The sequence below is a fragment of the Papio anubis genome, chromosome 5, assembly GCF_008728515.1.
Source record: "Papio anubis isolate 15944 chromosome 5, Panubis1.0, whole genome shotgun sequence".
Taxonomy (NCBI): Eukaryota; Metazoa; Chordata; class Mammalia; order Primates; family Cercopithecidae; genus Papio; species Papio anubis.
The window spans coordinates 72,354,736-72,370,612 of NC_044980.1; the positions used below are offsets into that span (position 1 = coordinate 72,354,736).

General features: G+C 35.7%; 1 protein-coding gene across 8 annotated transcripts in view; it reads right to left on the minus strand.

Annotated features, from left to right (window-relative positions):
• Window positions 1–15,877, minus strand: part of HOMER1 (homer scaffold protein 1) — a 164,901-nt gene that overhangs the window by 37,811 nt on the left and 111,213 nt on the right. For 7 of the 8 annotated variants that reach the window (XR_002522606.2, XR_004183755.1, XR_004183757.1 and 4 more), the window contains exons 6-8: window positions 15,380–15,536; window positions 11,326–11,436; window positions 10,636–10,716 (exon numbers count right to left, since the gene is read on the minus strand). Coding sequence is in view for 1 of the 8 variants with exons in the window: in XM_021939497.2 (XP_021795189.1) it covers window positions 10,636–10,716; window positions 11,326–11,436; window positions 15,380–15,536 (349 nt within the window). In the remaining 7 variants the exon portion in view is untranslated. Of the gene's footprint in view, window positions 1–10,635; window positions 10,717–11,325; window positions 11,437–11,633; window positions 11,859–15,379; window positions 15,537–15,877 lie in introns of those variants that run through there. The other variant, XR_648144.4, reaches the window with a different exon arrangement.

The following is a 15,877-nucleotide window of genomic DNA, read 5'->3' on the forward strand; positions in this document are numbered from 1 at the left end:
CTGGTGAGGATACGGAGAAAAAGGCACTCTTACACAATGATGGTGGAAATGTAAATCAGTACAACTACTAAAAACTATTGGAGATTTTTTTAAAAAATTAAAAATAAAAAAACTATCATACAATCATGTAATCCCAATACTGGATATATGTCCAAGGGAAAATAAATCAGTACATCAAAGGGATACCCACATTTGCATGTTTATCACAGCACTATTCACAATACCAAAGACATGGAATCAACCTAAGTGTCCATTAGCAGACAAATGGATAAAGATAATGTGGTATATATACAATGGAATATTATTCAGCCTTAAAAAGGAGTAAAATCATTTCATTCGCTGCAACATGGATAGAACTGGAGGTCATTATGTTAAGTGAAATAAGCCAGGTACAGAAAGACAAATACTGAATCTTCTTACTGATAAGTGGGACCTGAAGAACTTGATCTCATGGACGTAAGAGTACAGAATGATGGTTACTATAAGCTGGGAAAGGTGTGATGGTGGGAGGAGAAAATGAAAAAAGATCAGTGAATGAGTATACATTTACAGTTAGATAGAAGAAATAAGTTCTAATGTTGATAGCAGACTAGAGTTCCTATAGTTAGCAACAATATATTGTATATTTCAAAGTAGTTATAAGAGAGGGACTGAAATATTATCAACACACAGATAAGTATTCAAGGAGCTGAATACCTTGAACACCCTGACGTGATCATTACACAGACTACACATGTAAAAATTATCACATGTATCCCATAAATATGTAAAATATTATCTATCAATAAAAGGAAACAAAGGCGAAAACAAAGTATAAAATCCTACTGGGCAGGAGGTTATGCTCTGTATTTGTTACAGAGCCTAAAATACTACAATGATTACAATAAAATTAAATAACAATTATAAATACCACCAATGGGGCAGATTAACTTAATTTCCTTCCTTCCTCTTTCCTTCCCTCCCTTCCCTCCTTCCTTTCCTTTCTTCCTTCTCTTCCTTCCCTCCCTCCCTCTCTCTTCCTCCCCCTCCTCCCTCCCTTGATTTTCCTGACTCAGAGTCTTGAGTAGCTGGGACTATAGGTGCACACCACCATGCCCAGCCAATTTAAAAAATATTTTTGTGGAGACAGGGTCCTCCTATGTTGCCTAGGCTGGTCACAAACTCCTAGTCTCAAGCAATCCTTCTTCCTCAGCATCCCAAAGTACTGAGATTACAGTACCAAACCCAGCTTTAATTTTCTATAAACTTAAATCTTGCATCATTTAATCTAAATAAAAGCTGTAGAAAAACTGACATCTGATATACATCTTAAACTCTTATGAATAAGATGTATTATTGCCCCATAAGATTGTTAACCTTCTATATAATAGGAAATATAAATAATCAAGACAAGTATGAATAATTTAAAAGAAAAATGGGTAAAACACATACACACACATTTTGAAGAACTTATTCAACAATTACATCTTCTGTGTACTAGGCATTGGGGATAAAGCAGTAAATAAAACAAAGATGATTCCTGTTTTAATAGAACATACATTCTAAAAGGAAGACACTGGCAATAAAGAGGTAAACAGAATAGACTTCTGGGCAGCCATGGTAACAGTGACTATGTATACTGCAATCTACCAACTATCCTCCCCAAACTATAAACTATACAAAGGTGTGCAAATTCCATGACTTTGACATAACTAGAAGACACAGAACAATACAAACATCAAATTGCCTTTAATTAGAAAATATAAGCACCAATTTCCAGCAGAGGTATTTCTCAAGCTCTCACTCTAACCCTTTGCAAAAGGGAAGGCAGAGTTGTGGGGGCAATGCCCAGAAGAGAACAAAAGTCCTCAGACTAAACTACGGTAACCCCAAGAAAGAGAAAGACCATTACCAGTGTGAATGCCAGAATACTGAAAAAAAAAACAACTAGAAAACCAGAGCAGATTATAAGAAAGGAACTTAACAGTATAAACGAAACTTGAGGAAGTAGTCTTAGAAAGGCTGAAGACAATTCCAAAGAGCAGAAGATAAAAGGAAGAGAAAAGAATCTTTCAGAGTAAAGGGAAAAAGAAGCAAGAAAGGAAAATTTAAGACCAAAGACAATTAAACTATTAAAGGACATACAATCTTTCTTCCAACTGTCTCTGCAAAAGAGGGTGTTTTTGAACTAATAATTTATAAACCACCCCACACTGCTATTCTATCCACAAAATGCAAATGTGTAAGCAATCTTCATCTACACCAACTATTATAAAAGGAAATAGAAAATAGAAAATGCTAAAAACACTTGAGTAGATGAATCTGCCCAAAACCAACTATGAAGCAGAAGAAAACTCTAATACAATATTCCACTCTGAACTAAATATTCTCAAATAAGCATTTAAAAACAAGTTTGAATTATATATTGAAAAACTTAGAATAGAAATGGGTAAAACAAACAAAACTCCAAAGAACAGAAAGGTTGATTGAACTCATGAAAGAAACAGAAGAAAAAGGCAAAATCTATCAGAAATGAAAACTGAGTTATAAGGACCCAAGGAAAAATAGATTTGAATAGAACTATTTTTCATTCAATTATTACTTATTATTTTAAATAATCCTAGAGAATGAAAGTGAGATAAAGTAGAGAAAATAAAAAGAGGTTGCAAAAGACAAGAAATCAAATTACATAAAATTGGAGCTCCTGAAGAAGAAAAACAACACATTAGAACAGAACTAGTATTTAAAACCTTTATGCAAGAAAACTTCCTAGAAATAAAGAAAAACCTGGATATACAAATTAAAAAGGCCCACTGTGTACCTGGGAAAACACCCTCAACAATGGATTTTGTGAAATATTCTAGTATATCATTTAAACTTTATTTTAAAAATAAAAGAAAAATCCTCAGGGCACACAAGTAAAATTAATCCAAAACTTACAAGGAAAGAGAATCAGACTGGAATCAGATTTCTCAAAAGAGATATACAAAACCCTTGTATAATGGAGTGTCATTTTCAAGTAATTCAATGAAAGAAAATTATGAACCAGGGATTTTATATTAAATATCTTGCCAAGTTGTCACCCCAATACTGAATATATGAGATAAAAAAAAAAGTTTAAACAAGCAAGATCTCAGAAAATATGTATCCATGAGCTCTTTTGCAACCATCTACAAGAAGATAAGCTTTATCCAACCAAGAGATCATGTGGAAACTTCAGAAAAAGGACTGATGGTGAGTGCTATGATTTGAATGTGTCCCCTCCAAAATTCAAGTATTGAAATGTAATGGCCAATGAGATGCTATTAAGAAGTAGGGCCTTTAAGAGACGATTAGGTCATGAGGGCTCCTCTCCTCATGAATGGGAGTAAGGTCCTTATAAAAGAGGTTTCCTCTGCAGTGTTGCTGGCTTGCTCTTCCATCTTCCCCCACGTGAGGAGACAGCATTCCCTCTGGAGGGCAACATCTTGGAAGGGGAAAGCAGTCCCACAACCAAACCTGCCCGTACCTTGACCTCGGCTTTCCAGTTGCCAGAAGTGTGAGAAATTTCTGTTCTTTATAAATTACCCAGATTGTAGTTTTCTGTTACAGCAGCACAAAAGGACTAAGACAGTAAACATTTAATATATTTAATGTATAAAGACTAAAACAAATGTAGACGATGGTTAAAAAATAATCTGTTAAGTATTCTGACAAGGTAGAAATAATGCAACCGAAAAACAGGAAGAGAAAGGGGAAAATGAAAGCAGAATAAGCACATTATTATTAAGTATGTTAATAGTTCAGAGTCAAAGGATATCATTAAAAACTAACACACCAGGCCAGGCGCAGTGGCTCATGCCTGTAATCCCAGAACTTTGGGAGGCTAAGGTGGGAGGATTGTTTGGGCCCAGGAGTTCAAGACCAGCCTAGACAATAGAGTGAAACCCCATTTCTACAAAAAATTTAAAAATTAGCCAGGCTTGGTGGCATACACTTGTAGTCCCAGCTCCTCGGGAGGCTGAGTAGGGAGAAATGCTTGAGCCCAGGAGGTCGAGACTGTAGGTATCTGTGATTGTGCCACTGGCCTCCAGCCTGGGTGACAGAGTGAGACTGTCTCAAAAACAAAAACCAAACAAACAAACAAACAAACAAAACCCAAAAAAACAAACCAGATAGTATATATTTAAATATGAACACAGGTGACTAGGAGCATTCTAAAGGGGTGGAAGTTCAAAGGTAACTATTACAACAAAATTAAGACCATTTTAAATATTAAGAGACATTTAAATAGCAAAAGATAGTTAAAAAGAGCAAAGAACATATCATATAGAAAAATTATTAATATAATGCACACACAGAAATGATAACATAATGATGAGTTGAGACCAAACATAAAAATCACATCAATAAACACGAATGAGTTCTCTACTAAAAAATATTTTCAGTTGGGTCACAAAGCACTATCCAAGTATATGTACACAAGACACACAAGGAGCGTTCAAAAAAACTGATAAAATATTAGGTCACCAAAAAAGCAGCAGTAAATTATGTAACATAGAAATTATACAAATAAAACCCTGTGATCCCAATGCAACAGAACTAGAAATTAGTAACTAAATCAAAAGATTAAAAAGGCCCTTCCACCAGGAAATTAAGGGACCTTTTATACTTTTCATACAGCTGTTGTATGAAAAGGAAATAAAGTCAAAATTACAGAATTTCCAGAAATAATAATGAAAACATTAAATATCAGAATCTATGGGATACACTTAAAGCAATGATCAGAGGAAGATCAATAGCCTGAAAAACATATATAAACAAAAGTGAAAGAATGAAAAAAAGGAATTAAATCCCCTTTCAAAATGCTGAAACCTAAAAAACCAAACAAAGCACAAGGCAGGAATAAATAAGATAAAAATAGAAATTCATAAGGTAAATTCATAAGTGGCATTTACTAGTTAATCAAAATTTTGTGGGCTTTTTTTTTTTTTTTTCCGGTGAGACAGGTCTTGTTCTGTCTTCAGTGCCGAAGTGCCGTGGCACAATCATGGCTCACTGCAACCTCAACCTCCTGGGCTCAAATGTTCCTCCTACCTCAGCCTCCCATGTAGCTGGGACCACAGGTAGGTGCTACTGGACCACAGGTAGGTGCTACTGGACCACAAGTAGGTGCTACCACATCTGGCTAATTTTTTGTAGAGACAAGGTCTGGCCATGTTGTCCAGTCTGGTCTCAAACTGCTAGACCCAAGCAATCTTCCCGCCATGGTCTCCTAAAGTGCTAGAATTATGGGTGTGAACCACCACACCTGGCCAAAATCTTTTTTTTATGTATTTAAAAAAAAAAAAAGGCCAGGTGCAGTGGCTCATGCCTATAATCCCAGCACTTTGGGAGGCCGAGGTGGGTAGATCACGAGGTCAGGAGATCGAGACCATCCTGGCTAACACAGTGAAACCCTGTCTCTACAAAAAAAAATGCAAAAAATTAGCCGGGCGTGGTGGCGGGCGCCTGTAGTCCCAGCTACTCAGGAGGCTGAGGCAGGAGAATAGCTTGAATCTGGGAGGCGGAGGTTGCAGTGAGCCGAGATCGCGCCACTGCACTCCAGCCTGGGCAACAGAGCGACACCCTGTTTCAAAAAAAAAAAAAAAGAAAGAAAAGAAAAAGAAACTTCACAAAGTAGACACATCACTACTAACTTTAGGTAATCACAAAAGAAAGTGAGAAAGAACAAGTACACCAAATAAGAAGTATAAGAGTTCCCATTGAATACAGTCATGCACAGCATGACAATGTTTTGATCAACCGTGACCAGCATATGCAACAGTGGTCCCATAAGATTATAAGGGAGCTGAAAAACTCCTATCACCCAGCAGCTGCCATATCGTCACAGCACAATGCAGTACTCATGTGTTTGTGGTGATGCCGATATAAATAAATCTACTGTGCTGTCAGTTGTATAAATGCATAGCACATACAATGATGTATAGTACATAATATTTGATAAAAATAAATGGCTATGTCACTGGTTTATGTATTTATTATACTATACTATAATAAACTTTTAAAGTTATTTTAAAGTGTACTCCTTCTACTTATTTAAAAAAACATTAATTATCTGACAGTCCCAGGCCGGTCCTTCGGGGGTATTTCAGAAGAAGGCATTGTTATCATAGGAGATGACAGCTCCATGCGTTACTGCCCTTGAAGACCTTCCGGTGGGACAAGATGTAGAGGTAGAAGACAGTAATACTGATGATCCCGACCCTGCGTAGGCATCGGCTAATATATGTGTTTGTGTCTTCATTTTTTGAAAGAAGTTTAAAAAGTTTTAAAAACATTTTTAGATTAAGGATATAAAGAAAATAGTTTTGTGCAGCTGAATACGTGTTCATGTTTGCAGCTATTACAAAAAAGTAAAAAGTCAAAAAAATTTTAAATGTTTATGAAGTTAAAATGTTACAGTAAGCTAAGGCTAATTTATTACTGAAGGAAGAACATTTTTTAAAAATAAATGTAGTATAGTCTAAGTGCAGTGTTGATAAAGTCTACAGCAGTGTATGGTAATATCTTAGGTCTTCACATTCACTCACCACTCACTCACTGACCCACCCAGAGCAACTTCCAATCCTACAGGTTCCATTCATGGTAAGTGTCCTATTCAAGTATACAATTTTTTATCTTTTCTACTGTATTTTTACTGTATCTTTTCTATCGTTTCTACTGTATTTTTACTCTACATTTTCTGTGCTTAGATGTGCTTAGATACAAATACATGAATACTTACCACTGTCTTACGAGGGGGTGGAAGGAGGGAGGGAGGGAGGGAAAAGAAGGGAGAGGAAGAGAGAGAGAAGAGAGCCATCCGGAATAAAACAAAGCAAATATAGCCAAAATTGACATTTGGGGAATGTAAGTGAAGGGTATATAAAAATTTTCTGTATTATTCTTGCAACTTTTCTGTAAGACTGAAATTATTTCAAAATAAAAAGTTTAACTAAAGAACTTATTTATGTAACCAAACACCACCTGTTCCCAAAAATCTATTGAAATAAAAATAAATAAATAGTTTAAAAACAAAATAGATAAAAAACAAGATCATTTCAGATAGTGATAAGTACTAAAAGGAAAATAAAAAATAGTAATACTACAAAAAAATACCTGGGATGGGGTATGGGGACTGTAGCATAGTGAGTAAATTGGGAAGTCAGAGAAATTAACATCTGAACTAAGACCTAAACTAAAAATAGAAGCCAGCCATCTGAAGATCTGGGTAAAGAGTTCCAGGTAAAGATATTCCACATGCTCTAAAGTGAAAATGCACTTGTGACTTCAAGATACAGATAAAGACCAAATGCATGTGAAAAATTGTTCAATGTTGTTCATAATTTAAAAATTAATTAAATAGTTGAGTCACTTCATTTCTTAAAAGATGGCAAAGAAGGGGTCCAGGGGGTACCAATATCCAGTGGGTACCCTGCTTTTCCAGATGTCAATTTCCCAGCATAAGAAATTTTAAAACATTGACACCAAGCAATTCTTGTTTGAAAGTTTATCTTAAAGAAATAATCAGAAAGGCAAAGATTTATGAAAAAGGTTGTAATATTATTTATTTATAGCATAACATTGGAAACAACAAATTGCCATTACTATAGGAATGCTGGAAGAAAACTATGATACCTCTATATGGGAGAATTCTATGCAGCCATTGAGCTTATGACATAAAGTTAGATAACAACGTATACAAAAAAATTGCATCTATATCCATTTCTTGTAAAGCAAATATTATCTAAACAAACACTGGGACAAGGAAATGCCAATTACTTTGCCTTAAGATAATAGGATTATGATTTTTTAAAATATTATATAATTATGATTTTATACTTACCTTGCTAAGTATATTTTTTGAAATTTTTCTAATTTTTTTACAATGGGCATGTTTTTCATAGATATTTATAACAAATATCCAAATACTGCCAAATATCAAAAACTCATAAATTAGAAAAACTGTATCATGGTATCCTTAATTTACCCATAACTATACATTTTCTATCCACATTCATACCTCTAACCCAACTCTACATACTGCAATTTCAGGATTCTTTTCCATCCAAGGAATTTAATGATCCCAATTTTCTGTACTGAACTTATGAATGGAGGTTCAAGGGTGCTGGGACTTTTGATAAACAGAAGATGTTTCTGTGGGAGGGAGAAGGCTGCAGAGGAGGAAATTATTTTGAATTGGAAAAAATATGTTATTTTCTGTAGCTTGTGCTTTTAGAATTCATCCTTGAGTTTTCTAAAAGCTTCCCTGTCCTGTTCCAGGTAGGTTGTTTTTGATGATATTTTTGATATTCAGTGAAATGATGGGTAAGAATTATATTCACAATTTCAAGTGCCAGCTATAAAATTCAATTACTGCTCTATAATGAAATCCATTCATTCACACATTTACTGAGAAAGGGTCTCATTCTGCCACCCAGGCTGGAGTGCAGTGGTATGATCATAGCTCAATGCAACTCCTAATTCAAGTGAAGCTCAAGTGATCCAAGCAACTGGGACTACAGGTGCACACCACCACTCCCAGCTAATTCTACTGTTTCATTTTTTGTAGACACAGCATTTCGCTACGTTGCCCAGATTGGCCTCGAACCCCTGGCCTCAAGAGATCTTCCTCCCTCAATCTCCCAAAGCACTGGGATTATAGACATGAGCAACTATGCCTGGCTTCAAATACATTTAGAATTATCAACATGGAAATTTGATATAAATATATCATCTCTTGGTTTCTCTTCATAAGTGAGACAATGTAAATGTGTATATAACTGAAAATATTTTTTAAAAGAATCATTAAGGATGACTTGACTGTTGCCTGAAGAAGTGTGGTAATACAGAAAGAACAGATTTTGGAATGAAATAAATCTAAGCCTCATTACTTTCTAGCTAAGTGCCTTAATTAAACTTGTTAACACCTTTGAACTGCTGTCTTCTCTTTGAAAATGGGGATACCCCAACTGTTAATGTGAGAATTAGAGCTAATGTAAGTTAAGTGCTTAACATATGCCTGAATCATCGCAAGTACTCAAAAACCAAAACAAATGAAAGACAAAACTCGACTGAATTTCCCCCTTTCTTCCAGCCCCGATTCCATGCTTCATATTTAAGTTCTACATCAGGATTTCACAACCTTGGCATTATTGACATTTTGGGTTGGATAATCTGAGGCATAGCAGCAGTTCTGGCTTTGTCTACTAGGTATCAGTGGTGCCCCCCAACTGTGAAAATAAAAAATGTTTGCACACATTGCTAAATGTCCCCTGGGCTTCAAAAGTGCCCCAAGTTGATGACCACTAATCTATATGGACAATTAAAATATACAAACAGCATTTAATAGGGCCAACCAAAACAAGTGATCTCATTTTTCCCAGACTACTGAAAGCTAGTGATGGGAAGGGGAGAGGGAAATATTCCATTTTATATAAGGAATCTGTTTATTTCATGAAGGGTTATTATGAAGGGGTTTAAAGCCCATGTCTTTGGCCACTAATGTATTTTATTATTTTAGTGGTCAAAGACTTGGGTTTTAAAATTTGACTGTCTCCATTTACATATAGGTTGGACAAGTTAACCTCTCCAAGCTTCAGTTTCTTTGTCTGGGTTATTATGACTGTTATATGGATTAAATGCATAATACAGGTAAAGTGCTAAGCCCAGTGTCTGATATGTACTCAATAAATGTTGCTGTTCTTCTTATAATCTAGATCCTCTTTCCAATCCTGGGCTTTCAGGTCCCTCTTATTATGCCTTATCCCAAAATCCTCACTCTATACATATACTTATTTCTACTCCCCAAAGTCATCCTAACCCTTCTTTATTGAGGCACCTAACCCTGAGGGTGTAAGAAAAGTGCCTGAGCTGGCAAGAGAAGACTTTGGTAATGAATTCTGAGAAATCTTCCCTTACCATGTCTGACTACCACTGACACATGATGTTTTTTGTACACTGGAATCAGGAAGCATACTATTTATGCAGAAAAAAAGTGAATAAAATTAATTACACTGAAGAACGAAGAGTACTAACTTTTGTTCCATTAGGGCACAACTATTGGTATAATTCATACATTAGTACATTGTGGGGGAAAAAAAAAAAGAGTAATGTTCCGAAATTGAATAAAATCAATTTGCAAATTTTTCTTTAAATTCAGGGTTTCTTTCTTTCTTGTTCTTTCTTTCTCTCTCTCTCTTTTTCTTTTTATTAAGACAGGATCCCATTCTGTTGCCCAGGCTGGAGTACAGTGGTGTGATCATAACTCACTGCAGCCTCAACCTTCTCGGCTCAAGTGATCTTCCTCAGTCTCCCAAAGTGCTGAAATTATAAGCATGAGCCACTACGCCCAACCCCAGGGTATTTTTTGTTTTTTAATTAAAAGTAGAAATTTCCAAAAGAATTTACTAAATAATTTACAATTTATAAATGACCATCTATGATAATTATAAGCTACATAGATGAAGTTACCAATAACTTTTTAAAAATCAAAGATTAGTCATGAATCAGAAGTCCTGGAAAAGAAAAATGACCAAAACCTACAAAATGGAGTTTCAGAAAAAAAGTCACTGGTATGTGAAAAAATGATGCCTTTCTATGCAGAAATGAATAACAATTTTTACTACAGCTCACCTGTAGTTTCTGAGTCAAAGAGTCCCTCTGTTCTTGTAGTTCTCTGGCATTATCAATTTCTTGTTTTAATCTTTCTATTTCCTAGAAAAGGCAGAGAAATGTCTTAGTATTTAAACTATATCAAGGAAAAGGAAGGTCTTGTTTTTCCCTGAAATTATTTATTTTAGAAAAAGATGATTTTAAAAACATTCCTTCATATTGACTTTTAGAGGGATGAATTTATCTTTATAAGTACGTTGTCTAGAACGGAATAATCTTAAGCAACAGTAACAAGTCTAACTTGTTGGTTCTGGTACAGTACTGCTTTGAAATAACAATCTGAACATTTTAATGTTGCTTCAAGCTTTGTGGATATAATTATTTCCTAAGATATTAAAGTTTTGACTGGAACCCAGAGAAAGCAACAGCTTTTAAAATCCATTTAACCCCTAATGATTTTCTGTTGACTGTATAAATGCAACTCTCATGTGGAAGGCAATAGGTGGTATCTCAGTCTGACTGCCTCACCACAGTTCACAATAACAGAAATAAGGATAGGGAAAATGTGAGCAAGTGTAATAACACTCAAAAAAAATTTCATCCTAAAAAAAAGGTCACAACCTGACTTTATTCCATAAAATACCTTTAAATTTGACATGGAATCTACACATATGTTAGCTAGATTACAGATGAGTAAAAAGCAGCAAATACCTCTTCCTTCACTTTCAGTGTCTCTTCCAGTTCTTGTATTGTCTGATTTAATTCTGTCTTATGAGTATGTACTGCGTTTGCTTGGCTACTAACACATTCAAGTTCAGTCACCTAAAATTAAATGAGAACACAGATTAACTTAAAGTTCAGCTTTAAAGAGTTTCTTGCTAAAGACATAGCCCCAAATAAGTGAAGAGTATATTCTGAATAAATACATAAAAATTAATTTGAGAAATATTAAGACACTCGAGGTAGAGTGAATATAAAACTAGGAAAAGGGAAAAAGACCAAAGGAAATAATTATTTACATGGTTTGGTCATGGAAAGGTTACGATAACTTAAATTAAGTGATTAATGACAGTAGAGAATCCCTATAATGAAAGTCTTCTTTAAAAATTTCTTCCAAAAACATATTCAAGATCAGATATGGCCATCTGTCCTTCATCTGTAGCCTTCAAATTCAATTTGGGTTCTGAAAACTGGCTTTGCAGAAGGAGAATTTTTTCAAATACATTTCCAACATGTAAGAGAATCTGGAAGAGAAAATAGGCTTAAAATACAACTTAAATCATTAGATACTAGAATGACTTTACATCAATAGTGTCTCTTATGGGTAAGATAAAATTTTGTTAGTCAATAAGAATTTACGGAGGGCCCAAAGACTAATATAACTTTTAATGAGCACTTGGTATTTTTTGAGAGAACAGAGAGGGGCACTGTCCTTAAATTTATACCATCCCAAACTAGAATCAACAATAGAAGTCAACATAAACATACACACACACACGCACACACCCTATTGCAGCTCTTTACACATATCATGTACTCACAAAATTTTGGTTTACTAGAAAATAGTAAATTCTAGACTACTAAGGAAACAGAATAAATCCCTCTCCCTGGCATTTTCCAAATATCGAATTACCCTCTACATTCTGTGATTCTATCTCTTAAATTATTTTCTTCTTTTCTTCTTATATACTAATAGCCTCGTTATAAACCCTTATCACCCAGGCCTTAACAAAACCAACAGCCTCCCAATGGACTTAATTATAACCTTTTCCTATTCTTCTCTGCAAATTGCTAACAGATTCCTCTTTCATTCCTGTGATTCCGCCATTCAAAGACTTCCAGCAGCTCATCTTTTTACGATATCAGATCTAAACCCTCAGATCCTCTGTATATTGGCCCCAACCTTCTCAACCATCCACACTGCCCAAGATATTCAGTGCATACTTCCAACTAAAAGCAGGCAAATCTCCTTGTCCTAAGAACAAGTGATATTCATTCCCAACTTGTTGATTTAACTAGAATGTCCTCTCTTGCCTCTGAAAACCATTCGGACCTAACCAAACCCTTAACTCTTAGCTCAGCACGTACTTTCTCCAGAAAGCCATTCCTATCTGCCCAAGCCTTCAAGGCTCTCCTCTGGTTCATAAAACCAAGCATCTGTTCAAAAATCTTGGGAATTATTTCAGTTATTGTTTAATATGTATTTGCTTTCTTTGTCTCATTATATAATAAATTCCTTAAGGGGAGTTCCAATTCTCATAATGATGAAATAGTTTTTATTGGAGTAACTTTCCCACAGAAAACAATTGCAAATTGTGGGCAAAATGTAAAAGTCAACTATTTGAAGGACCCGGTGAGTAACCAAATTGGGCAAAAGACTGCAAGAAAGCAGTCACTTTGGGTGACATACAATTTCCACATCTGCAAGAAAGCAGTTACTTTGGGTGATATACACATTTCCACATCTTTTTGCCTGAAGGCACTCTGCAGTCTGGCTGCATTGCTTGACTGAACTCAAACAGAGATCCATAGTCTTATTTCTCTGAGGAGCCTGAGAATTTTAGGACTCTGCAGAACACCTGGAATAACTAGGAGTAGGAAAAGAGGTGGAAGGCTGAAAGAACTAAACTGTGACGGTACTCAACACAGAGATGACAGTTTGAAGTTCTGCTAGTCCCTGCTAAATTAGAGGGCCTTGGTAAATACCTCAAGCTTTTCAGTGAAACCTTGGAAGGGTTATGTCTTAGAGATAAAGATTTCCTAGGACAATGTGATTTACCCTAGGGTTACAGCAAAATTAAAATAAATGAATTCTAACAAAGCATAAGTACACAACTCCACAAATTCAAGATAATCCCCAAATAATTTAACTGCCTGCTGAAACAAAAACTGAATATTGTTCAAAAATAACAAAATCTGTGGTCTCTGCAACATCTCATTTACGATGTCCAATACACAATTAAAAATGACTACATGATAGCTCCTTAATATTTTCTGGCTATGATAATTGTCATAAATTGTTTTTTTTTTAATTGTGGTAAAAAACATATAACATAAAATTTATCATCTTAGTCATTTTAAGTGTGTAGTTCAATAGTGTTAAGTATGTATATTCACACTGCTGTGAAACAGATCTCCAGAACTTTTTTAACTTGCAAAACTGAAAGTCTATAATCATTAAACAACTCTCCTTTCCCCCATCTAAGTTAATTTTTATACACAGAATAGAATAACATTTACTCAGGTTTCTAACTTTTCCTCCCTGTCTCAACTCCATTTCCTTTTTTTTCCCTTGCTCTGTCACCCAAGCTGGGGTATGCAGTGGTGTGATCTCAGCTCACTTCAGCCTCTGCCTCCTGGGCTCAAGTGATGTTCCCACCTCAGCCTCCTGAGTAGCTGGAACTACAGGGACATGCCACCACACCCAGCTAATTCTTGTATTTTAGTGGAGACGGGGTTTCGCCATATTGCCCAGGCTGGTCTAGAACTCCTGGGCTCAAGCAATCTGCCCTCCTTAGCCTCCCAAAGTGCTGGGATTATAGATGTGAGCCAATGTGCCCAGCTTGGAATCCTTTTTAAAAAGAGAAATTAAAGGCATCTGTTGGGTGAAGCACTTTTATGCCTTGAATTTAAAAAAAAAACAAACTTCTTTTTTTGTTTTTTTTTTTGTTTTTTAGAGACAGGTCTTGCTCTGTCACCCAAGCTAGAGTGCAGTGGGGCCATGATAATTCACTGCAGCCTCCAATTTCTGGGCTCAACCAATCCTTCCCATTCAGCATTCCAAGTAGATAGGACTACAGTGTGTGTCACCATGCTTGGCTAATTTAATGGAGATGGGGTCTTGCTATGTTGCCCAGGCTAATCTCAAACTCTTGGCCTGAAGCATTAAAACACTTTACAAGTAATTATTTGGGCTTCTGATATTAATGGTATTGAAATTTCTGATTTTCTTTTTCTGCAACAAACCTCTAATATTACCAAAGTTAATAATTTTCTACTTGTATTTTTCAAATTATTCCTTCTTTAAAAAGAAAATAATAAAAGCAGCTTATTGACTCACTGCAACTCATTGAGACAGTGCAATTACATGGCACTTAAGTGTCTCAACAAATTTTCATAGGAATTGTACAGAATACATATTTTTGACTCGGTGCAACTACATGCCAATTAAGTATTCAATTAATCTTCACAGGAATTGTACAGAGTACTTGTTATTCCTATTTTACAGATGAGAATACTGAGCTGGAAGAAGGAAATAACTTATCGAAGATCATACAGATAATAACCAGTAGAACTGGAATTCACACTCTGGAACACTCTCATCTTGTAAATCAGAAATGGAGAATCCCCTCCCCGCACAACTCAGGAAAAAGCATTCCCGCTTCACCGTCAACACCCAAAGCTGAAATTCTAATTAAACTACTCCCTGAATTTTTTTCTCAGCACACACTTTAACTACCATGTCAGTACTAATCAACTAGCACTAATACATTAGTGCTTTTATGTACTTTGTGCATTACTACTAGTCCCCATGGACAATATAGGGAATCAACATGGTTTGTTGACTTCAAAAGGCATATATTCTTCATTCTCATTAAACTATGGAAAATATTTTTCTTAACCAAACGCATATAATACAACCCATATATATGTCCTGACATCCTAGAACTAGAAGATATTCCTGTGCTGAATCTACATGCAAATTTCTTCTGATCAAGAAAACCTGTTAGCCCTAAATCCCTGTAGACATCAGCCCTGAAATTACCCGCTTGTGCAGACGTTCTGCTTCCTCTTGATAGGCAGCGAGTTGCTGTTTCCATTGTTTCACATTGGCAGTGGACTCCAGCAGGGCTGCAGTGAGTTTGGCATTATTTCCTTTGAGGGTAGCCAGTTCAGCCTCCCAATGTTTGCTGATTGCTGAACTGAAATAAAACAAAAAGAAAATTGTATCCATTACACCAACTACTGTTACCTTGAAGGGACAGCAGTACTCAGTTCTATTGTAGGGTTTATAGTCTAAGAATGTTTTCTTTCCTTTTTTTTTTTTTTTTTTTTTTTGAGATGGAGTGTCGCTCTGTTGCCAAGGCTGGAGGTGCAATCTTGGCTCACTGCAACCTCTGCCTCCTGGGTTCAAGTGATTCTCCAGCCTCAGCCTCCCAAGTAGCTGGGACTACAGCTGCACGCCACCATGTCCAGCTAATTTTTTGTATTTTTTTAGTACAGACGGGGTTTCGCCATGTTGGCCAGGCTGGTCTTGAACTCC